Source organism: Vanessa cardui, chromosome 24 (assembly GCF_905220365.1).
Source record: "Vanessa cardui chromosome 24, ilVanCard2.1, whole genome shotgun sequence".
NCBI classification, from domain to species: Eukaryota; Metazoa; Arthropoda; class Insecta; order Lepidoptera; family Nymphalidae; genus Vanessa; species Vanessa cardui.
Window position 1 is genome coordinate 4,279,436 of NC_061146.1, and position 27,112 is coordinate 4,306,547.

A 27,112-nucleotide genomic window follows, 5' to 3' on the forward strand; every position below is an offset into this window, starting at 1 on the left:
GTATGTTGCGGAGCTGAGTCTTCCTGTTAGGGATGATAAATGAGAGGTCCACTGAAGTCTGGAATCCAATTCTATTCCTAAAAACACCGTAGTATCAGCTACTTCAAGACGGTCACCATTTAAAGATATATTATAAATTTGCTTGCTAACATTAGGTAGGGTAAAAACTACACATTTTGTTTTTTGAGCATTCAAAACTAAAAAATATATAAAATATATTAAAGAAACAAAAAAAGTGGTTATATATTAAGCATCAGCATTGCACACATGAGAATCCGGGGCGGGTTGCTATTTTAAAACTAAATGACTAGTTGTTAATACGCATTTATCAGTAATGTGTACCAGTGATTTTCATTAATTGTTTTAATTACGTTGTAGTAATTAGTTTGTTTTCCGTCCACTTAAAAAAGTTTCCAAAATGTTGAGTCACAGAAACGTGTAGCGCGTAAATGATAATTAAAACATTACACGTGAGTGTCATGAATAATTGTTTTGTAATATATGTGAGGAATACAATTGATGTCATTCGATAAAATAATGAACTATGATTGATGAGCATTATTATATTACTAATGCCCATATTAGAGAAAGGTCATTTGCGTATATGAAAAAAAGAAAGGGACCTAAAATTGATCCTTGTGAAATGCCTTCTTTCAGTACAAACTGTACATTCTATAAATGGAAAACTTGTTTTAGCTTACATTTCTTAAGATAATTATTTAATTTAATGTTAAATAATATATATTATACGAGTATATTTGAAAGCTATTTTCTCTAACAACTCTCCCATAACATCCGTCTCGACATATTCTCTGTCTTCACAAGTAAATTAAACTTTATCACATTAAACGTAAGGTTTATTTTCTTATAATAAGAAATTGTATCTTAAGTAGCATTAAACTTAAGTAAGACCAGTAAGACTATTTTTAGTCAGATCTCTATAAATAGTAAAGCAGGATATCTAATACCAGACGCAGGTTTCTTAAATAATTTTATGATAAGTATTAATTACTGCCTAGATTTCTTTTATCGTTTTATTTTTCAAGTAGAGATTTTTATACAGCTTTTGAGATAAATTTCACAGTCCGTTTAATTTATCATCAATCACATAACGTGATAAAGGCAACCAGGTAATAAAGAATTATGTAACATATAGGCCATTTTGTATTTTATGTTTATAGTATTTTAATTAATTTTTTTTACAAATCAATTATGACCCTATTTTAAATTTGCTTGAAACGGAAGTTCTCCAACTTTCGAATTAAATAAATATAATACTGATTCCACGTCTCTATTCGTATCAACATAATTTGTCACTAAAGTCCCGTTAGTTTCCCAAGATCCTATCAACAACACCACGGCAACTTTTGTTCTTGTAATTTATACGTCTTTATATAGAACCCATGCTACTTCACAATCACGCGATTTAGGTGCGATAACAAACCGAGTTACAAGAAGGGAGAGAGAGACGAGAGAAGGACTATCTGTGGAAATACGACCATAATTTCCAATTTTGTAAGGAATAATTTTTTTTTATGGTATAGGTTGGCGGACGAGCATATGGGCCACCTGATGGTAAGTGGTCATCATCACATAGACAATGACGCTGTAAGAAATATTAACTAATCCTTACATCGTCAATGTGCCACCAACCTTGGGAACTAAGATGTTATGTCCCTTGTGCCTGTAGTTACACTGGCTCACTCACCCTTCAAACCGGAACATAACAATACCGAGTACTTTTATTTGGCCGTAGAATAACTGATCAGTGGGTTGTGGTGGTGGTGGTGGTGTTACCAACCCAGACAGGCTTGTACAAAGCCCTACCACAAGAATTTGAAATTTGGATGTTGGCGAAGCATACTTCATTCATTTTTACTGTGAGAGAAAAATGACAAGAGAAGGAAATAATCGATGGAAATACTACGGCCATAATTGCTGATTTTGTAATTAATGCCTTTGATACTTGGTGAACTGTACGTCTTTTTGAGGTTCAAGGTCACAGATATTTTCCATTTAGGTAGAGCCCCTGTATCGTTTCCAAATTGTTGACTCACTGATGTACGTGTAGCACGTAAATGTTAATTAAAGTGCGCAAGTGTGTGTGATGAATAATATTTGTATAATACACGTGAAGAATTTAATTGTTATAAATCGTTGTGAGATAAGAAATATTGATACTAAACTCACTTCAGCTGATCGATTCGGTGAAAAATAATTCGCGTCTCGTGAAATGTTTAATAATTTTGATACGCTACTTTGATGAGTGTATCCTTTAAATTTTATGATTGTAAAAGTCAATATCGCATATGAAATGATAACATTTTACGCTCTTGTGCATCACCGAAATCGCTGAGTACCTTAGTCGTTTAGTAAAAATTGGATCAAGCAAACAGAACAGACTCACAAACCGGAGTACCGTGTTTGGTTGTGTCGTCACCTCTGATTTTCCATAACACAAGTGCTTCAACTACTTACATTGGGATCAGAGTAATGTATGTGATGTTGTCTCATATTTATTATTAAGGTGTATACAATAGAGACGACAAAAGGCTAAAGGTACCGTGCGTTTACCATAGTAAGGCAAGGCGTATATCACCGAGCTAATATATGTATATATTGAATGTTAATTAACTGTATAATTAAATAATTATAGTAACAGTAGTACGTAGGTATGTCTTAAGTAATTAGTTGTATGATATAAATTAATAATGAGTTGCTCAATCAATTACAATGGGAATTAATCTTATTTTAATTTAAATATTACTAAATAAAATCTTTAATTTTGTATACCTTTTGTTTTAGTGCGTACCGCAAACCGTCGCGTTCATTCAAAAGATTTATTAAGACTTTCAAAATCTATGACACATTTAATTTTGCTAAAGTTTTTCATTTCTTTACTGATACAGCCGTAGTAAGGCTCTCCAGCCGGCCAGTAACTTTTCCCGTCTAAAATTAATTTGTTGTTAAATTCATGATCTAGGAGAGGAGCCCTGCAAAACTAGAACATAATCGATTTTTTATTTGCATATATCATCCCATAGTGAGACATATATAATCGGCTTATGCTATTTAATACGTAAGATTTGACGTTAGAAATTATTGACATACCTGGTAGGTATTTGTGCATCCGTTTGAATAGGTATCCAACATGTATTTTATAACTTAACAGTACTATTTGAAAAGGTTAGTGACCTCCAACTAAAGCCACAAGGTATATAACTTCTTAGCTGCCAAAGTCGGAGGTACATTGGCGAAGTAAGGGTTGATTAGAGTAATATTCCTTCGAATTTTCTTCCGTTACCTACTTAATAAAAAATAATATTATATGTTCTGTTAATTACTCTTACACATAAATTACTGTATGGATATTAATGAAGCTTTTGCAATAGCGAGAGACACAATATAAATAATTAATGCATCAGATTGTCATCATTATGTATACTATGTAAATACATAGTACCATACATAAATAATAACGGTGATATAATATGTTACACAACACATATATTTTAATTATATTATATTAAAAACTGATCCCATAATTGTATTCACAAAGTTCATATATGACTCACGGGATCACGACCGCTGTTTGCATGAGGAACTGGTTTCTTACTCATGATCAACTCATGCGCATCTTGGATCGCGTTCCCTTACATCAGGGATGCTAAACCAGCGGGCCGCTATCATACAATCACCGAGGAAACATCATGCGGCCTACGTTAATAAATTAAAATTAATTAATGTAAATTAATGTTTGTATATATGTTTATTGATAAATTATGAAATGATGATGTATTCGCAACAAGGCCTACACAATATCAACTCATGCGCAGGTTTATAGTAAACTAATAGCCCGCGTTTTCGCTCGCGTTTTAGGGTGATTTGATTGTCATATGTCAGGCAAAAAAGTAGCCTATGTCCTTTGTTGGAGTTCAAGTTTGCTTCTTAACATAATTTCATCAAATTTTTTCCAACGGTTTGGTCGTGAAAGAGCGACAGGCAGACAGACAGCAAGAGTTGCTTTCACATGTATAATATTAAATATATGTGGGATTGTGTGAGTAAAACATTTAACAGATAATATATATATATATATATATATATATATATTAAACTTTGATAGTTTTTGGGTCTGTGTTTATTGTTACTAATATAAATAAAACTTGCACTTAATGTTATAATATTAATTTAATTCTTGCCACCATTCCACACGGTCAAGATTTATACAGTAACTTTAACAGTAGTTAACTTTAACAGTAGTTTTATTTCATATTTGTATATATTCAAGCATTGAATGTTATTAATTCTTATGTATTAACATAAAATTAAAATATTATAAACTTAATCGAATAAAAAAAAAACAATAATTAATTATATTCTTCAAATCGTCTTCAAGTAACGTGCTACGAGCAAGTGTTTAAATTTGAATTAATAGTCCTTTCTTCAATCGAGGTTGTCATCCCTGCCTCACATTAAATGAAATTTAATACTTAAATCATCCAGATTATGAAACTGTCAACGAGATTTTATGAAAACGTCACATTTAATACGCATGCTTAATAAAAGTAAACATTTGATTTCCTCTAAAAATACTAAGTTAGAGTAACAATCGGTAAGTAACCCATTGCTGGGCAAAGCCTGCTCATCTTGTAATGAGGCTATATCCATCGAACTTCTTCAAATCGTATTGGTTATATGAGTAACAGAAATTCATCCTATAAATGATCAACATTTAAACACAAATTAAACCCATCAAAATTTAGTTATGCTCTTCCGATTTTGAACCCATAATGGCATTTATAAAACACTGGGTAATCACAACTCACCGCTATTTACATCAATAACAATCTTCCTACATATTTGAAAAGGAAAAGTTTACTATGAAATTGATTCGAATTACTAAGATGTGATTTTGTTACGGTCTTTTTCATGACTAATAGTTAATGAATTTAGAATTAGTATTACATTTTTCATATGAAAGTAATTACTGTCATGAATTTATTAAAGATTTAAAATTAATACGAAACTCAGTAAGCATTAATGAGTAAGAACTTTAAGTTTATCATAATGTTTACGATGTATGTTCAAATTAAAAGGAGGTAAATTTTGTTTCATGGTAAAAGAACTTAGTGACAATATTTTCGTTTTTTTTTTTTTTTTAGTTTGTCTATGGGCATTGACATATTGGCTGTTAGATATACCCTCAATAATATGCCATTTGTTTCATATTAATTAAAAACAAACTAACTCTAATTACACATTACAAACAAATATTTAAATTTTTTCAAGCCCATTTTCTCCAAACCAAATTTAATCTAAGCTGTTTAAAAAAGATCTTGTGTCATTAAAAACAAAGACATGTAAAAAGAAACAAAATGTATAAAAAAACTTTTTAACACGTACACGTAAAATGTTCCCTACGGCCATAAATAAATTATTCTTCTCCTCGTTACAATAATGCATATACATAATGCTGAATTAATTACAAGAGACAACAATAATATGTTACGGTAGGTTTTAATCTGTCCAACCTTGATTTAACCCGATCTAACTAGAACCTTTAATTGATCAACAATTAAATACCGGTTACGCGCAACTGAGACAAAACCTACTAATTAACATAACATACATTATTTAAATTAAAAACATATCAATCACAGTGATATAGATAAGTAAATTTATCATGTCACTAGAATTTGTCAAGAAGGTTTTTGCAAATAGTTTTTAGTCCGCTCAAAAAAACAAACTGACAGCTGACCAAATATTTATCAACTTCTATAAATTTTTAACAGTTTTATGCGATGAAATTCAATGTAATTAATTTATTCATTATACAGTTAATATAACACACTACAATAAATTAATTGCCGTTTATTTAGAATTAAAAAAAAAAAAACTTTTTTTAATTATAAATCGGGAAAACAAAATTAACTTTCGGCAAGTAAATGTGTTGTATTTAAATGGACCACTTAAATATGTAGGATAATATCACTAATGACATAATTTTATTTCTAGTTACCATCCCGGTGCTGAATTTCGGAATGCTAATGGGCTGGCAGTCTCCAATGACGCCCATCCTGCAATCAGAAGACGGACCAGCTCCAGAACCAATCACAGACGAAACGATCTCTTGGATGGCCTCAGTTACCTTCTTCCCGCCAATCTTCTGCGGTTTCCTAGTAGGTGACCTCGCTGACAGGTGGGGTAGGAAGACCACCACAATGTTGACATCCTTAATGCTTGTGGTAAGTTGAAATTCTGTTTAACGATCAATGTTATATTTTTAAACTTTTTTGATGTTAATTAATGAGTTTATTTAAATAAAACTAATTATAACGGATGAATCGCGTATATTAATTATTTTTAAACATCCCGACGTTTCGAGCACTTTGCAGTGTTCGTGGTCACGGGTAGACTCAAACGTCGGGATGTTTAAAAATAATTAATATACGCGATTCATCCGTTATAATTAGTTTTATTTAAATGTGTAATAATCGCGAAAATTTAAGACAACATAATGAGTTTATGATTGATAGCACACCTTGGGAATGAAACGATCGCCTCCTGGTTATTTCATCTCATATTAAATTGATTATATAATATATGAGACAAACAACAAAAAAAAATCCCGCTGAGTTTCTTTCGCCGGTTCTTCTCAGGTCAGAGTATTTTCTTTTCCGAACCGGTGGTACTGTTTCAATTGTTCATCAATAAGAAAGTGTAATGCTTCTATATTGAATAAAGTTATTTGAGTTTAAGTTTAAGTTGTAACTATCTATGTACATATATACCTACAGGATTAGCTTTTGCCCGCGGATTCGCTCGCTTTACGGTATCGATTATTTATATTACGGTATATATTAGGCAAAAAAGTAGTTGTAGTTGAAGTTCAAGTTTGCTTTGGTTTGGTCGTGAAAGAGTGACAGGCAGATAGCAGACAGACAGAGAGAGTTACTATCACATTTATAATATTTGTATAGATTGGTACCGCCCATTCATCACAAATGGTACCACTAAACAGCAATACTTAAGATTGTTGTGTTCTGGTTTGAAGGTTATAGAAGACAGTGTAAATAAAGGACAAATAATTTATGACATATGTCTATGTTAGGGATGTTTGTACTTCTCGCTACGTAATACTATGAAACCATTTATCACCCGGTCGTTTATGACCTTTTGTCACACAAGGTCCATTTGTATTGGGACATATAGCAAATATATACTAGCTTACTTCGTCGGTTGCGTCGCAGGCTTAAAAATGATTGTACCATTTATGGGATCGTTAATATTTCTCACAGTGCCAATAGCTATGACTATTACAACCCATTTACAAAAAAACAACAACAAACCACAACAGCCTTTAAATTCCTACTGCTGAGCTAAAGGCCTCCTCTCCCTTTAAGGAGAAGGAACATATTCCACCAGGCTGTTCCAATGCGGGTTGGTGGAATGCACATGTGGCAGGATTTCTATGAAATTTGTCACATGCAGTTTTCCTTCACCGTGAGCACGAGATGAATTATAAAGACAAATTAAGCACATGAATCAGCGGTGCTTGCCTGGGTTCATCGCACCCATCACCCGCAATCATCGGCTAAGATGCACGCGTTCTAACCACTGGGCCATCTCTGCTCTTTAGAGAGTCACAACCCATTTGCCAATCTATAAATTATGCTTATGACTATAAGGTATAAAAAATCTGGTCACTATATCTATAGTATATTATTGAAAATACAAGCAAAGCGAAGCATGTTTTAATATGATGACCTTCGTATTGAACGGCAGTGAATGGTTCAACTCAATACCAGCTCGTTAAATGTGAAACCAATTACTTGAACGAATGAGAATTATATAAATGAGTGGTTTTTATCGTAGCAATATAACACAACTTCAAAGGATCTATCAAATATATTACCTTGAATTAAATGAAATATTTGTAATTAGTCCCCAATATTTTTCCCGACGAGGACGCCTATTAACCAATGTTTTTTCGTTGGTTTAATTACGTAATGACAGTGGCGTAAATAGGGCGTTGCCACCGGGCAGGCAGGAAGACTGGACAGGACAATTGTTTTTTCGTTTTGCTCTTGTTAAGATTCCGCTGAGCCCCTAGTATTCGATTCCAATAAAAACGTACTTACAGGCTAGTATCATTAAAAACATACATCGCGCTCATTTTTGGCAGCGCACGAGCGTATTTGTATTTAGTATTTATCGATAATGGGCAATACATTTGCAGTAGTGAACCTGCGGTTAAGTTTTAGTGAGTGAGACAGTGAAATAGGCAAGGATCTGCTTAAATAGGGCGCAGTTATAGAATCTCGCACAGGGCGCAGAAAATGATTTTTACGGCACTGCGTAATGAAACTGTGTTAATCTGTATTTAAGGAAAATCAGATTGTATTTCTATGTTCTACGTAAAGTAAAGTTTCCTAATATCTTACATACTCTTAACCTAATTTGATAAATTAAGTGCTCAGTTATCCTATATGTTTATATGAGTGTGATATTGATTTTTATGATTATTTTAGACTACATTGTTTTACATTATAATACCATTATAATGAACAGAATTTGTGTGTAAGTAGCAGTAAACATTGCATAAATTACAAACGATTAATTCATATTGCAGATAAGACAACACGAATAAACAAAAAAAATTGGTGGTAGTGCTTTGTGCAAGCCCGTCTGGGCAGGTACCAACCACTCATCAGTTATTCTACCGCTAAATAACAGTACTTAGTATTGTCGTGTTCCGGTTTGAAGAGTGAGTGAGGCACAAGGGACATAGCATATTAGTTTCCAAGGTTGATGGCACATTGACGATGTAAGGAATAGTTAATATTTCTTACAGCGTCGTTGTCTATGGGTGATGGTGACCACTTACCATGAGGTGGCACATATGCTCGTCCGTCTACGTATACCATAAAAAAGTGGCCCTGCCTCTATAAAAGTACGATTTAATAAACTTGAGTATTCATTTTAATTATTGTCAAAGGCGCAAATGACCTATTGTTTTTAAAACCCCACTAGTTTCCTATAATTTGACTTAACACCTTAAATTTATGTTTTTATTGTTTTTTCTATATACAGTTTTGTTCAAACAATATAAAATTATAAACAACAGATTCATTAACACCAATATAATTTTAATACAATTTATATTATCTGTAATGTATCCGTTACAAACAGTTGCCAACTGATCAAGGCTTTAATTTGATCATTATAGAGGCGGTCCCAACCGCTCTCTGCTAGAAAATTGTTACACATTTCATTATAATTATCTTATACTTGATTATCTATCATTTAAGTTATTACAATGCAATTACAACGCACAAAAAATATATATTTGCTTATTATTTCAAAGCGTTATAAAGAAATATGAAATAATTAACTTTTAAGTATATATTTTTTCTATTTTTTATCTGTTTATATATACACATTGTATATTCTTGTCGATTTCTTGGTTAATAAGTAAATACTCCTTACGAAGGGTTTACAAATAGTCATTACAGACTTCTACTTAAGAAGGATTTAATGTCCCAATGAGTATAAAATACAGATGTACGCAGAAATTGTTTTGAAATTCAGTTGTATCCGTTAAAAATATTTAGGGCAATCGATCTATGAAACTGTGGCTTGAAATACAGAAGATGAAATATACATAAATAAATCTATATATGACTAGTTATTGCCCGCGACTCCGTTCCCGTTTTAAGAGTTGGTTGTTAGCTGTTAGGCAAAAATAGTAGCCCATTTCCTTCCGTGGATTTCAAGTTCGCTACAAAACAAATTTCATCAAATTCATTTCATTGGTTTGGTAGAGAAAGAGCGACGGGCAGACAGAATTACTTTCAAAACTATAATATTATTATATATCTACAATTTGTCAATATGACGCAGATAGCTTGATTAGCTGTTTTGTGACGACGATCATGACATAGTACATATGTTATATAAAATAACTGTTTAGGTCAAATTTGGGTAACAGCGTTGTTATCTATAGCTTGATGATCTAACAGAACGTGGTACATTTGTTTTATATAACAGATCTGTTTTGTAAAACAGCCAAAGGTTTTGTTATACATAGGGGGACAATTCTACGAACTTGTAACGATATTTTTGTAACTTCCCGATTCTTTTCCAGAAATTTATATTATTCCTTACAAAAATTAATTTGAAATTAATCGTAACTGAGGGTTGGCCCAGTGGTTAGAACGCGTGCATCTTAATCGATGATTGCGGGTTCAAACCCAGGCAAGCACTGCTGATTCATGTGCTTAATTTGTCTTTATAATTCATCTCGTGCTCAGCGGTGAAGGAAAACATCGGGAGGAAACCTGCATGTGACAAATTTCATAGAAATTCTGCCACATGTGTATTCCACCAACGCGCATTGGGACAGCGTCATGGAATATGTTCCAAATCTTCTCCTTAAAGGGAGAGGAGGCCTTTAGCCCAGCAGTGGGAATTTACAGGCTGTTGTTATTGTAGAATAGGCAGTTCGATTCGAATACAACGAGCTGTCAATTTATTAGTAGAACTATAGCCATGATTCGGCAATCCATCTGTGACACACATATTCTTAGTTACAAAGGTTTCAAAGGTATGTTCGTATTGCATAATATTTAAATATAGAATATATAATTCTCTTAACATGAAGCCGGATGTGCGTCTAGCCCTGCGGTTTCCGACCTCTCGACAACCATTACTAATTATATATTATTACAACATGTAAATATGTGAATGATTATAATATAAAAATAGATATTTTACAGCGACTCTCGTAGAGATATATAATTACGATTGGAGATATATTTATGTGTTAGAATAACGTCATTAAAATGACTGACCTAGTGTACATACATATGCTAAAGTGCAGTACATATGTACAGAACTTAGAAAAATGGAACAGCATACTATATCCCCGAAACTTTTCGTCAACTTGAACAATTGAACAAATTTAGAACGTGCGTACTAGTTAGGAAAATTATTTAAAAACAGATACAGGGTTATTGGTAAATCGACGTAAATCCGCTAGGAGGTGATAGGGTTGACTATTTGCAATAATTTTAACCCCATACGCATCATCCAAAGTGACCCATTTTTGAGTTATCAAGTTTTTTTAGCTTTTTTCAAAATGCAACTTCAAAAATGTATTTAGAAAAAAATATCAATAAAAATCTATTTTTTTCTTCTTATCCCACCCCTATCACATCCTAGCGGATGTACCTCGAATTACCAATAACTCTGTATATACAATTACATGAGTCATGAGCCGCGAACAAAATATGAAATTAAAAACACAAATTTACAACACAACTTAAAAAATATATAGAAACTTTTTTGCAGATTTCTATATCTTTTTTATTTTATTTTTCATTGCTATAGTTTGTAATCTTTCTGTTAATATGTCATTTTAATCTCATCACAACTATGTTCTTTTAAGAGTAAATTAAGCATCTTTAACAAAAAAATGGACAATACCAAGGTCATATTCAAAGGGCACTTCGTGATGGATTGAGATACGTTGAAATTATATTCTTGATGTTGTTGTATTTTAACATACATTGATTGCATGAGTCAGGTTAACTCCTTAGGAACGATTTCGAGTAGGAAACCAATCAAAACATTTGTTTCATGGCAAATCATTACAATTCCCTACGTTCCCCTGTTCTTGTTTCAAGTATTTCAGTATAGTATTAAATTTACATGTGTCGTACATTTTTATAACACTATTATATGAATTTCTTTATTGAACGAAGTTAAAAAAAGGCCCTGAATTGCTATTGTTTAGAAGTATTCAGTTAGAAAGTCGTAAAAACATTTCGATTTGGATGAGATAAAACGTGTTATAAAACAGAAATAAAAAATTGTAATGACATTCAAAAATAAACTCTAACTAAAAAGTAGTAAAACCTCCTTTCACAGTGTATAAAAAATAACATTACCTGTTTTAAACAATGCAATTCACACACAGTGCAATTCATTCTTAATATAAATTTTGGGTATTTACCAGTAAAGTTTTCACATAACTAAAATCATAATATGTTCAGAAAAATTAATTATGAATGTCTTAATATAAAAGTATTAAAAAAATACAAATGGTACATATATCTACGTATTATGGTTCTGGCACAAACTTCCTAAAGTTAGCAATTGGTTCTGTAAATAAATCAATACTGGAAAAAAATATTGTTATATTCCTAAGACTCTGTGTACATAAAAAAACCTAAACATCTGTCTGTATCTAATAATGTTTCGACGACCTCCGTGGTCGAGTAGTTTGTACACTGGTTTTCATAAGTACGTCACTCCGTCTCGAGTTCGATTCCCGGCTAAGTCGATCTAGATAAAAATGATTAGTTTTCTATGTTTTCTTGGGTCTGGATGTTCAAGGTACCGTCGTTACTTCTGATTTTCCATAACACAAGCGCTTTAGCTACTTACATTAGGATCAGAGTAATGTATGTGATGTTGTCCAATATTTATTTATTTAATAATGTTGTTAACAGATCAGCTGGTCAATCACCCTTTTCTCCCTTCGGCCCTGGGCTCTGATCACATCCCGAGCAGTAGCAGGCCTTGCGTGTGCAGGCTGCTACGTCGTCACGCCATTATATTTAAAAGAGGTAAGTGCTTCCACGCTTTAATCACCTGTAATTACAAAATGAGTTCCCTAAAAAGAAGGTTTAATAAGACTATTTAATGAGACTCAACATTTACTAGTAATTGGATACAACCTTCACTGTTTACCTGACCTAGAACTGTCACTAATGGTTCTTGATTGTCCTGTACGGGTTTTGGCGAAAATCTCACCTAAGATACATGCAGGTTTCCTCACGATGTTTTCCTTCAACGCCGAGCATGGGATGACTAAAATTATACACACAAATTACTACATTTGTTTGGTAAAATAAATTTTATTATACATACATTTACGTGAACTTAGATGGTTAAATTTATGTAAGTTATAGATATGTCGTGTTTATAAACTCAACTACGCCTTAAGTCTCAGTATTAACGATTTTATAATATGTAACAATTAAAAAGGCCTAAAACCCAAGGAATTACTGCATATAAACAGAGAAAAACACTTTTGCTTTTGATATAAAGTGATATATAAGAGAACATCGGTAACAATATAGATGGAGGTACTACCCACTCATTATATATTCTACCGCCAAGCAAGACCATTCTTTTCCCGCTTGAAGCCAGTATAACAAGCAAGAGGGATAATTCCCAAGGTTGGTGAGGGACGGGAAATATAAGAAACTATTAAAATTATTTTAATGCCCTACAGGAGGCCCATTTGACCGACCATCTACCGATTTCTAAGAAGAAAATGGGACGGTCGTGGGGACCTGGGATTCATAGCTGAATCATCAAATATTAACCAATTGTCTGTAATTCCAGGTGGCATCAGACAAAATCCGTGGCGCGTTGGGGTCGCTCTTCATCCTGTCACAGAACCTCGGCTACTTGGTGGTCTACATCGCTGGTGATTTCTTCTCATTCGCCGCCGTCATGTGGCTGTGCACGGCCATACCCGTCTTACACTTGTTCGTGTTCCTGGCTATGCCTGAAACTCCAGTATTTCTAGTCAAGCAGGGTAAATTAAAGGTGAGTGTTTTTAGTAACAATTATTTAAGTTACAAGTGCGGGAAAGTACGTTTCACTACTCCACTGAACATCGTGAAATTCTTAATAGACGTCGTCAAAGAATATTATTTTATTAACACAAGAATCATTTACATTAAAGACTTAAATATATACAAATATTAACTAAAACTAGTAACTGAATAAATCTAAACAGCGCGGAATGGTGGCAAGAATGCTAGCAGCATTTCCCCGTTGAATCGCAATTCCGATCCTCTGGGCAAAAACCGAACCAGACCTGTCACCCGTGGAGGCAATGAGGCGAGGTGTTATCGTCAAAAACATAGAAAAGTATAACAGAATACTTAATACATGACACCTCGCTCCTCCCTCACGTTGGTAAATCGTAATCTCACAAAAGCCATACAAACATTTCTCCTTGAATTGACCCGATATCGTTGGTGAGAATTGTTGGTGCTATGCCTGATCCCCAAGATACGGATTGATATCCTCCAGAACTATGAGTATAAGAGACTATTGCACATACACTATTACACAAATTACAGGAGTGGCATACGCCTTTTACTAAACAGGCTCCCTTTTCAAACTGGAACACAATATCCGCTATTTAATTAATTACATGCCTAATGACTATTCCAACCATAAGTAAAAGCAACTAAAAAACTGAACATATAATAGGGTACTTTCGGTGGTGAAATATAAATTATGATAGTTGATAAAACTTAAAGATTATATAGAAATATACTTAAAAATTCTGATTTTGAGACATAAAAGCACATTATTACTTTATACTACATGTCACGTGATCTAAAACACGAGCCGCCATGGTGTGACGTAAGTGCGGGGAATACGGTCAGTTCAGTGTTAAGTTATTAACAGCTAAACTATATCTATCGACTTTAACTTCAAGGATTAACTTTAACATTAAATTTTAAAAAATCAAAATAAATTTTATTTGTACGTGTTTATTTATTAAAATGAAAACTGGATTTGTAAAAGCTTACTAATAAATAAATACCGGTCGTTTTTATGAATATGGACTGTTATTTATACAGGTGTGACGTCACCAAAATGACTGAGCGTTTGTTGCGGGAATAAAAAGGTTTAAATTTTAATATCATTTCCGGGCAAGAAAAGGTGTTTATTTTGCCAGAATATTTTTTTTGTGGCTTTTTATAAGGATATACAACATTTTGAAGTACTATTTTAAGCACCGTAGAATACCCTATTAGTAGTACAGTACAGTATTAATCGCACGAAGTTCTGAAAGCGGACGTTTTTAACTTTTATACTTTTGGCGTCTGTCTTTAAAGAATATACAATGTTAAATTGGATAAAAAGACACAAAACTGCGAGTAATCATTAGTTATTCTATAATGCTCATACTATTTTTTTTATATAATTATTTGATTTGATATGATATTCTCAGAAATAAGCAAGGATAAACTTGTTTCTGTTTTTATTCGAATAACAGGTTTGATATCGTATACAAAACGATCGATTCGTCGACTATTAATTCTACATGTACTATGTAGATTTTATTTTTGAAGTCACTAAAATTTTAGGCCTAAATCGAATTAAAATATCAAAATAAAAATTTAAGCTTAAATTCAATTCCTTAAATATATTATCTAATCAGTAGTAGTTGGACAGTATATGAAAAACGACCATGTATATATTTTTTATTTAATTTAAATTATTTCATTTCTCCTTTCATCGAATTGAATTATATTTAACTAGCTTTTGCCCGCGACTTCGTTCGCGTGAACTTCAGGTTCGTCCCGTCTAGTCTAGGAATCGCTTAAAATCGCTTCGTAAGTAAGTCATTATTTCTCGTACAAAATAAAGGATGAAAAATGGTTATTCTGGGTCATTCCTTAGAGATAAACATATACCATCACGGACTTTTTTGTAGACTTTTTTAAGTTGTACAATACTGTAGTACATTGTTTTGATCTATCTTGTAGGATTCAGTCAGCGTTTGCAATGTGCTTACATTAAAATGTGTTTTTTTGCGACCTCACATTAAAAACCTCAAAAATTGTAGCCTATGTGTTATTCTGATGTATAAGCTATATTGTGGTAAAGTTTCATTCAAATCCATTCAGTAGTTTTTACGTGAAAGAGTAACAAACATCTATACATCCATACATACAAACTTTTGCCTTTATAATAGTAGTTTAATAATACATTAAATTAAAATAAAAATATATATATTATTTATATCGATCAACTTCTATATCTCGCAGAGTGTCAGAATATTATTAGGCCCTCTTGAGACGTGATTTTTTTTATTGATTGTAATATAGTTTGGCCAAATGTGTTCACACATTATGCTAAGTAATCACGACTGCCCTTAGACATTGTATCTTTAAACAGTAATTATTGCTCGCCGAAAACCGAGACTTAGTCGAACATTGCGAGTTCCAATTCAAGCAAGCACCACTGATTTTTCATGAGCTTAATATGTGCTTATTATTCATCTCGAATTCGCCGATGAAGGGTTTTCCTTCATCGTGAAAACACATTCGTGTATCTTATTTCAACGAAATTCTGCCACCTAATAATCCACCGACAGTGTTGTGGAATATGCTCTTAAACTTCTCCTCAAAGGGAGAGGAGCCCTTAACCCAGCAGTGGCAAATTTACTGACTGTTGTTACATTATAACCATTCCTTACGTCGAAGACGTTATGTCATCTTGAGCCTCAGAATAAACTGGCTGGGTCATGGTCATGGGTCTGCAATCCAAGTAAAATGCCGTAATTCTTTGCAACCGTTTAGACAAAACGTCGCCGTTTGTATGAAGTGATTGGAAATATTTATGAAGTATACATTACTCGTACGATAAGACATAACCATATCCAGTTCCAACGTTCGATGGGTTTTACCGAGGTAAAAGTCATTTCAAAGAAACTTCATAAGGGAAAATAGACACAAAATATTCTACATTTTGTGTTTTCTTTGTATTATATTAAACTAATAATAGTGTCTGGTTTTTTTTCATCTGCTAATGCTCAGTTACGAAGATTTGATTTGTTTGTAGGAAAATATGCTTTTGTATATATTTCTTAATTAAATATATCTAGATAAAGTGACTTAAACAAACGCCAAACCAAAAAGAGCCAGCTTTATTGCTTGTGTGTGTATGCGTGATACCCATGCTTGACACTCGCTTACGCACACTAGGTGCGTGTACGTTACAGCCAATCGTTCGCCACTATTTTTCCGAACCGTTCTATGAAATTTATCTAATGTTAACGTAAAATATAACATCATTCGAATTCAGTATTTGGAGCCTATTTTTTTTTCGAAGTATCACTATTTTTTTATTATCTATATCAGACTACAACCTTTGACGATCATTCAACTTTAATTATCTAGAGTTAATTAATTATTGTGCTGGCCTTGACCCAAAAAAGTCAGCACACTTCAAATATACGCTTTATACCATAGACAATGTTATATACGTTTCAAGATAACAGATAAAAAACAATATAAAAAACTTAAATAAAATATAAATAACAAATCAATCTTTAGTGATTTTCATAACTATAAGGATTAAAATGACATAATATATAATTAATTACATTAGCTTTTAAAACATTCCGTATATTATATTATATTGTTTTTTTCGTTTCCCATTTAATTATTTTTTTATTTAGTTCTAAGTTATTATATTATTATTTGAAATATGTAATTTAACTCAACATTGAAAGAACGCTTGAGAAATAAATTATTTAATTCCAATGCTATTGCAAAACTTCCGCACACTGATATAACTGGAATAAGGCGCTTAAATATTAATGATTGGAATCGTGACTAAGGAATGTTTTTTTTTTTTTTTTATTTAATTCTAGATATTGACAAAGGTTGATTAATATCATCCAATAAAATTGTAACTTGCAAACTATAAATATATAAGAATAGTTTTCGTATTACTATTAATTTTATGATAATCGGTCGACTAGATGCCATTTGAATTTGTACTTTATATCGGGGTGAACTAGTGGACAGAATACACCACCAGCATTAACAGCTAGCTCAATACTTAGTGTGACGTAATAGTGTTACATTTATCATTAAAAGAGGACGCCATTAACCGACTACTATACTTTTTGTTTAACTATCATTAGGTAATTGTTCTGTATAGTACTATATTCCTGCAAATTACCCCAAGAACCACACTCTCGCCTGCATTCATTTCATTCTAATTAAGCTTTTAGCAATTACTAGTTTTCACCCGCGACTTTTGATGTGTTAGGCAAAAAAGTAGCCTACGTCCTTCCTTGGAGTTCAAGTTTGCTTCACACTAAATTTCATCAAAATCGGTTCAGCAGTTTAGCAGTGAAAGAGCGACAAACAAACAAACCGACTTTAGTATAGATTATCTAAGATAAACAATTTTATGGTTACGTCATGGTATGTAATTATTCTGTATGTAATTGATTGACACTGAACTTTTATAATACGCGTGATAATATCTCAGGGCTTACAATAGTTTATAAAATACTAATACTATGCCCGCGAATTCGTGCGCTTTAGAATTAAAATATAAGTATAGTACGACAAAAATTAGATGTAGCATCGGAAAATGCAATGAAATGAAAATAAAACCGATTACTGCCGATTTACATGACCGATAGAAATAGCTCCCTATCGCACCATTCGACGCTATTCGTCGCTATAGATTCTCGCGCCAGTTCGACCCGAGGAAGCAAGTGCATGAAAATCGACGTGTCAAATTGACGAACATATTAGGTCATATGATATTACAACAATAATATATGTTATTACAACACAATATTACAACAACAACATATGTTATTACGTTTGTATAAAGATTCACATGAAAATTAAATATTGATAATTTGCGATAGCGTACTCAATTCGGATGAGATCGGTTTTACGAATTTTGCCGATGCTACATCTAAGTTGTATCGTAGTCAAACTCAAACTCAAACTCAAATTCCTTTATTAAATATAGAAGCATTACACTTACTTATTGATTGTCAAATAAACACTACCGCCGGTTCGGAAAAAGGAACACCCTGACCTGTGAAGAACCGGCGAAAGAAACTCAGCGGGTCGTTTTTTTGTTATTTTTTTTGTCAAATTAATAAGATACATAGTAGTAGTATATGATTAGAAATAGCCAGGAGGCGATCGTTTCATTCCCAAGGTGTGCTATCAAACATAAACTCGCTAATTGTATAGTAACCTTTTGCACACAAGCGTTCCTTAACAATTTTTTTAAATTTGGCAACAGAAGCATTTTGAACGCTTTCTGGGATCCTGTTGTAGAAGCGTATACATTGCCCCACAAAAGAGTTACTGACTCTATGCAGTCGAGTAACAGGAGTAACAAGATTGTGTTTGTTCCTTGTACCAATGTTATGAGAATCACATTTTCTCATAAAAACATTAATATTTTTCCGTACATACAAAACATTACAAAATATCTATTGAGAAGCAACAGTCAATATCTTAATTTCTTTAAATCTATACCTTAATGATTCCTTGGCTCCTAGGTTATAAATTGCGCGAATAGCCCTCTTCTGCAGCACAAATATAGTTTGGATAGCGGCTGCGTTACCCCAAAGCATAATACCGTAGGACATTATACTGTGAAAGTAACTAAAATATACTAGTCGAGTCGTATCAACATCAGTATACATGTATTGTTGTAGCCTAAGTCACTCCTTATTACAGCAGCTACATGTCAGTGATATTTCCGTCAAAATCGGTCCAGCCGTTAAAGAGATTAGTTGATAGATATAAAGATAGACAGACACACAAAAATTTTAAAAAATGTTGTGTTGGAATATGTACCGTGTATACATACGTATGCATTTGGTAAAAAGCGATTATTTTAATATAACAAACAGACACTAATTTTATTATATGTATAGATGTTTAATTGCTTCGTCAATATCTATTTCCTGCCTATGTTGTCTACCTACTTTGTGAAATAATAAATATGTTATTCGTTATATAATAAAAATAAAGTAAAGTAACAGTCTGTAAATTACCCACTGCTGGGCTTGAGCTTCTTTGAGAGGGTTTGGAACATATTCCACCACGCTGTTCCAATGCGGGTTGGTGGAATGCACATGCGGCAGAATTGGGGTGAAATTAGACACATGCAGGTTTCACGATTTCATTCACGATGTTTTCTTTTACCGCCGAGAACGAGATGAATTATAAACACAAATTCAGCACATATATGTAGCGGTGCTTGCCTGGGTTTGAACTCGAAATCATCGGTCAAGATGCACGCGTTCTAACCACTGGGCCATCTCGTTATATAATAACACGATCATACTAAATTTATAGAATTTTATTACTGCACTATCGATCCACCCGGTATCGAACGAGTGCAATGTTGATACTAAATACACTAAAGATTTTTAATTGTGTTTTTACTATATTGTCCATTTATTATATACAAAACCCTTCCTATCTTTATAAAAGACGCATCAAAATCCGTTACGTAATTTTAAAGATCTAAGCATACATAGAGACGGACAACGGTAAGCGACTTTGTTTTATACTATGATAACGAATAATGATGATTAAATAGGTCGTCGCTTTTCTTTTAAATTTAACAAAAATACACATAAAGAGTTACATCGCTAAGCGACAAAGAAGTGCTTTTATAAGTCGTTTGTCACTTGAAACGATTTAAAAGGCTATTTGACAATGCGAAAAATAAATTGTGAATTATTGTAATCAGTGTATATTATGAGTTTAAAAATGATTATTTACTAACGAAAGTTGAAAATAATACTTAATTTATTCAAAAAACCATCAATAAAAATGCATTTTTTCAAACATTTGTCACGTGACACAAAACGCTCCTGATTGGCCGGGCTTATGATGAAGTCACTTTCTTGTAAACCTTGCTTTTCTACTATATGTACCACAGATTAAAATACGACAAAGCGACGTCACCGACCCCATTGCAGCGCCATATTGTCTAAGTTGCGTTTTCACGCGTTATAAAATTATGGAATATTTTAATATGATATTTTTCGGCAAATATGTACTAGAAATAAAAAAATCAAATTTTACTGGATTCCTTAAGCTCTACTAAATAATATAAAATTGATTTTAAAAACCAGTCAAATAGCCTATTGTATTTGTTTTTATAATTATTTCTATAATTATGATTAATAACTTCGGTCGTGTATAATGGAATAAATAAAAATGGTTCGTGGAATAAATGATTGTCATTTACAACATTGTTAACGAGAACATTCCGAGCATGCTTTTTGAATATACTAGCGACCCGACCCGACATCGTGAGAGTAAAATAATATGCAGCGGCGTAGCTATCGTAGGGCCAGTTGGTGCAGTGCACCGGGGCCCCTGATTTCAGGGGGCTAGAGGGCCCCAAGTTTAAGTTTCTGAAGCTAGAAAATCACGACCCTTCACAAGATTTCTTAATAGGTATCTATAATTTTAACGGGTAATTATTAGTTAAAGTGGGAGTGAGGGCCCGATTCTTTTTCTATGCACCGGGGCCCTTCCTCACCTAGCTACGCTACTGAAAATATGTGTTTAATCCTGAGACTTTTTTAACCAATGACACAAACATAACGAACACCGACTGTATTCACACGTATGGAAACAATTCTTTTAATAATGGATTACTACGTTAAGTAATACGAAAGCGGTTAATTAGGAAAGCTTACATTACGATTTGATATAGTAATATCAGGATACTAAAAGGACGTAAGGGTAATAGGTGTTAGGCCATCAAAGCTGACGTTAGGATTCGATAAAGTAACAAAATAACGCAAAAGGACGTAAGAGCATAGGTGTAACAAAAATAACATTTACGTTTCGATTGGATATAGTTACAAAATAACGCAAAAGGACGTAAGAGCATATGTGTCACAACAGCAAAACTTACGTAACGATTCGATATAGTAAAAAAATAACGCAAAAGGACGTAAGGGGATAGGTGTAACAATAGCATAACTTACGTTACGATTCGATATAGTAACAAAATAACGCAAAAGGACATAAGAGCATCAATACTTGTCCATCAACGCGTCATTTCTGATTATGTCGTATCTTTGTCACTCAATTTACTTTAATCGAATGAATATTCCTTTGTCTATATTGGTTTAAATCGTAAAAATTTAAACTTGCTTTTAAAATATAAGTTCCGTGTGTTGATACCAAATAAATACAAAAATACTTTAAGTAATTCTGAATACAGCAACCATATTATTGGTGATCTTTGAAATGGGTGAGCCTAGTAAAATCTGATCGTGGAAGTTACCTAATCTACATATACTTCAATACTAATATTAATGTGTTATTATTAACTCATTAATTATTAACTAATTTGAAAATCTCAACGTAAAATTTTAACTCTTTTTTTTGATGTAAGTAATGTGTGTAACTAACATTTACTTAAACTATTCTAACTAACATATACTTAGTTACTAACATTAATAATTATTAACTAGTATAATTATTAATTAGGTATATAATTTATAATTTGAACAAAACAATTGGAATGTCGTGATATTATTAATTACGTTGTGTCGTAAGAATAATTATGAGTTAATGTTACGTACATATATTTTTAACAATGTCTTAAAATAAAAAGCATATATTTTTTTATGGTATAGGTTGGCGGACGAGCATATGGGCCACCTGATGGTAAGTGGTCACCATCGCCCATAGACATTGACGCTGTAAGAATTATTAACTATTCCTTACATCGTCAATGTGCCACCAACCTTGGGAACTAAGATGTTATGTCCCTTGTGCCTGTAGTTACACTGGCTCACTCACCCTTCAGACCGGAACACAACAATACTGAGTACTGTTGTTTGGCGGTAGAATAACTGATGAGTGGGTGGTACCTACCCAGACGGGCTTGCGCAAAGCGATACCACCAAGTATTATCTAAATTATTATCTAAATAAAATTTACATTATCTAAAACAATATTTTATGTTTAGGAGGCAAGAGCGGCGTTGGCGTGGCTGCGGCACACCTCTGTAGATGACAAGAACCTCGAAGAGGAGATCCAGGTGATGGAAAGAGAGGAAGAATACGCAAAAACCATGAAGAAAGCTTCCTGGAAGAGCATCGGTGAGAATAAAAACACTGTTCTTTTTATGATGTTATTTTAAAGGTAAATAAAACGGTTAAAATTTCACATCTAGTTTATTTTATAATAGTTCTTTTATTATCTATACATAATTTGCTCTACATTTTTAATTTCTGGTCATACAATTTTTGTGGTATAAATCGAATAAAAAATAGATCGTTCGCAATTTAAATAAATAAAGATATAAAACTTCCTATATTATGACATATAACATTCTGCGACTGTTATATGTTGTAAAGTATGAAAATATATCCTTACGTGTGAAATATTCTCATTTCCAGTGCAAGATAAAACCACATTCAAAGCGTTCAGGATAGCAGTGAATGTCATGTTATCACAAGAGACGTGTGGTTACCTCGTGGTGCTCATGTACGCCGGCTCCATCTTCGAACAGGCTTCCGAATCCATCAGCCTCAAGCTCAGTCCGAACAAGCAGACGATTGTCGTTGGAGTCATCCAGCTTCTTGGCTCCATCGTTGCTAGTTGTATTGTTGAGAAGACTGGCAGAAAGGTACGGCATACTGAAATAGAATATTTGATTCTTGAAATAAAACTAGTTTTAACGGATTTAAATCGCGTATATTAATTATTTTTATTATCCTGACGTTTCGAGCACTTTACAGCGTTCTTGGTCACGGGTAGATTACGACTTCTGTTCGTGACCATGAACGATTTAAATTTGTAATAATCGCGAAAATCTAAGACAACATTAATATTTGATTCTGTTTTTGGAACACCACACTGGAATAGGACTCGGTACAAGCCTCTACACAACTTATCACATACTCTATCACCAACAGCAACACTTAGTTTCAGCGAGTATAACCACAACCACAAGATATATAACATCTTAGTTCCAAGGATGTAAGGGATGGTTCACATTTCTTGCACTACGTCTATGGGCGATATATCCTCAATTGGCGCTGTAAGAAATATTAACCATTCCTTACATCGCCAAAGCGCCAACCTAGGAACTAAGATGTTATGTCCCTTGTGCCTGTAGTGGCACTGGCTCACTCACTCTTCAAACGGGGACACAACAATACTGCGTACCGTTGTTTAGCGGTTGAATATCTAATGAGTGGGTCAATTAACTGAAAAAAAAACTTTGGGGCGTATATGCAAAGACGGATACTGTCAGACTTTAGGCTAGATTACGTTGGAGGTTTAAAAAAAAACTTTTCTAAAGTTTTTCAATGATTGCAGTGGTTGCTCGCTGTGACGTCATTCGCGACGGGTCTATCAATGCTAGCGCTCGGCGGTTGGTTTTACATCACGTCCAAGTCGATTTGGCTACCCGCCTGGTTGCCCGTGGTCGCCATGTGTCTCTGCATCTTCTCTGACGCGGCTGGCTATCAGCCCGTGCCATACGTCATAACTTCTGAGTTGTTTTCATTTCAAGTAAGTTATTGTACGGCATAGTTTTTATAAAACCATCTATTGTTTTTTTTTATAGAATAGGTTGGCGGACGAGCGTATGGGCCACCTGATGGTAAGTGGTCACCATCACCCATAGACAATGACGCTGTAAGAAATATTAACTATTCTTTACATCGTCAATGTGCCACCAACCTTGGGAACTAAGATGTTATGTCCCTTGTGCCTGTAGTTACACTGGCTCACTCACCCTTCAAACCGGAACACAACAATACTGAGTACTGTTAGTTGGCGGTAGAATATTTGATGAGTGGGTGCTACCTATCCAGACAGGCTAACACAAAGCCCTACCACCAAGAATATATAACTAATTATACCTACATATCTTGTTATATTTTATTTTGTTGATTTTGAACTATAATCATTTATGACTTCTATCTTCACAAAAGTCATATTTGACTAAAATTAAACAAAAAGTTAATAAATATAATTAAAAGACAATGACAGTAAATAACAGATACTAAATATATAATACTATTGTAATTACAATTCTATTACAGAATAAATCCATATTTAAAAATAAACAAAGACTCAGGCTATTTCTCTGTGTATTTCACAAAAAAATATTTAATCTATACTAATATTTTATGTATGAAAGTAACTTTGTCTGTCTATCTATCTGTGGCTCTTTCACTATCAAACCAATGAACCGAATATGATGAAATTCGTTATGAAGCAAAATTAAACTCCAAGGAGGGACATAGGCTACTTTTTTACCTAACACCGATAGCCAACTTCTAAAACGAAAGCGAAGCCGGCGACAACTAGTATTTAATATGTTTCACTCATGAAATCATTATCTTCTATTACAGCATCGTGGTATGGTGACGTCATTCGTCAGCAGCGTCGACGCCCTCAGTGACTTCCTCCAATCAAAAGCGTACGACCCCCTCTTAAAACTATTAGGAATACATTGGGTCTTCATACTTTTCTCATTAGTTTGTTTCATAGGTACGTTATATACTATATTATATGTACCAGAGACGAAAGATAGAACCGTAGAGGAAATCTATGCCATTCTAGACGGCAGACAGAAGGAGAAAAGGAAAGATGTTGAAACCGGCAACGAAATGAGTAGATTGTAAACCATTATTTTTATACGCAATTCCCCATTTATTTATATATTTAAAAATAATTATTGACTAAAAAAGGGTGATGTGAAGACATAAAATATTAAAAATACAGTTATTGTGACAGCGCGATTATAATTTCATATTGGTAATCAAGGGACACGTGTTACATGTTAAACATTCGAAATACGATTGACCGACCGAGAGCGTAATTTGAATTTAGAACTATATTGACGTTTGCAAAACAAACGAATACAAAAGAGCGTAACAACCAAACAGCCAATATTAAAAATTATTACTTGAAGTCGGCTTTACAATACGTTGCATTCCAAAATAAAAATATTCTGACAAAAAATATATTGTTAAAATAAAAGATATGTTATTGTATATGTTAAAAATTTCTAACAACGTTTGAATTAAGAAAATATTAATTTTTTCATCGACGTTTCTTTTTGGATCATATTTATAAGTATAGTATGTATGTATAGTTTATCGAATGATTCGCATTTGTACAGTTATAAAAACCAAGGACCAATATTTATATTCGTATGCTTTGTGATAGTGTGAGACGAAAATAGAGTAAAGAGATTTTATTAAATCTGTGCCATTAATTCAACTGACTCAGAAAAAATGTATGTTATGTTTTAATTTAATCTGTACAAAAACAATAAAATATAAAATTCATATATTTTTTTATTTCTTAAAACAGTTCAAAATTAAGTAACTGATTATTTAGTTCGTGTTATATTTACTTTAGGTTTCTTAACAAATAAAATAAGGTTACGCTTGGAATAAAATTTAAAAAAAATTTCAATTAACTCGCCATGAAAGACAGATATATTAATAAGAAAATATATTTTTAAGGTAACATTAGCAAAACTCACTAAAGCTTTTTTTATTACAGCAGAACCAATCTAATAAAGACAGCTTCAATTTTACGTATAAAATTGTTTGGCCAAAGTTGCCGGGAATAAACCATCTGCTCCGATTTTTTTACCTATATTTATTATTAATACTCACATAATAATTTACATATAAAAAGCACAATTAATTGTCAGTCATTATCGAATTATTTTTGTCTTTGACATGTTTTTTTTTTTTTTAATTACACACAAATGGCAAAGAAATGTATTCTTTAACTTTGACTAAAGGCGGCAAATTTTGACTTTTGAAATTTGAATTTTGTATTTTGAAATTCCAGTGATTAAACATTAATTATCGCATTTATCAATAATATGCATAGCTCCGTTGCATTAATTGTATATAAATAGGGCTTCAAAATTTTAAACCGACTAGTCTTCTTTGTGTCAAATCTATTACACATGCCAGTGGCAGAATATCTTGCGCTCAACTGGCCAAGAGAAAAAAAAAACATTTTGTACAGAATAGATTTTAAAAAGTTTGTATTTGTTTTGATTGTGCAATGAAATATTTATGCTGTGATAAAGTTGAAATTACTTTATTTGTATACAAGGTTTTTATTTTATTTTTATGAGATGTTGATTCCAGATATGTGATATTATTGACGAATTAATTATGGTATTATTAGAAATAAGTTTAAATGCCATTAAATAATTTATGATGGAGTATATTTTGTTTGATTTCTTTATTGTATAACCTTTGAATTTTCAAGCTTCTTCAAGAAAAGAACGACCTCAGACCAAATGATTTAATAAACTTAAACTTATACCAATATGATATTGTAAACCACAGATAACTCCAAACTACGAGCTACTTTTGAGGATTTCTTAACAAAATATCCATTTTTTTTTCTGAGCCAAACCGGGTTTGACCTCAGGATCTGTCTTGTTTAAAACTTCCCTCTACTAGAAAATTTACCTTTTACGA

The 27,112-nt window shown here is 32.8% G+C and overlaps 1 protein-coding gene across 1 annotated transcript in view; it reads left to right on the top strand.

The window, feature by feature from the left end:
* The window catches only part of LOC124540107 (solute carrier family 2, facilitated glucose transporter member 8-like), a 62,002-nt gene extending 35,149 nt beyond the window's left edge, over positions 1–26,853 (top strand). Inside the window, exons 3-9 of the mRNA XM_047117539.1 lie at positions 6,019–6,248; positions 12,519–12,635; positions 13,420–13,626; positions 22,606–22,738; positions 23,039–23,268; positions 23,964–24,158; positions 25,007–26,853. Of these exons, the coding sequence (XP_046973495.1) occupies positions 6,019–6,248; positions 12,519–12,635; positions 13,420–13,626; positions 22,606–22,738; positions 23,039–23,268; positions 23,964–24,158; positions 25,007–25,279 (1,385 nt within the window). The 3' untranslated portion in view covers positions 25,280–26,853. The remainder of the gene's footprint in view (positions 1–6,018; positions 6,249–12,518; positions 12,636–13,419; positions 13,627–22,605; positions 22,739–23,038; positions 23,269–23,963; positions 24,159–25,006) is intronic.
* The last annotated feature ends 259 nt before the right edge of the window (positions 26,854–27,112 follow it).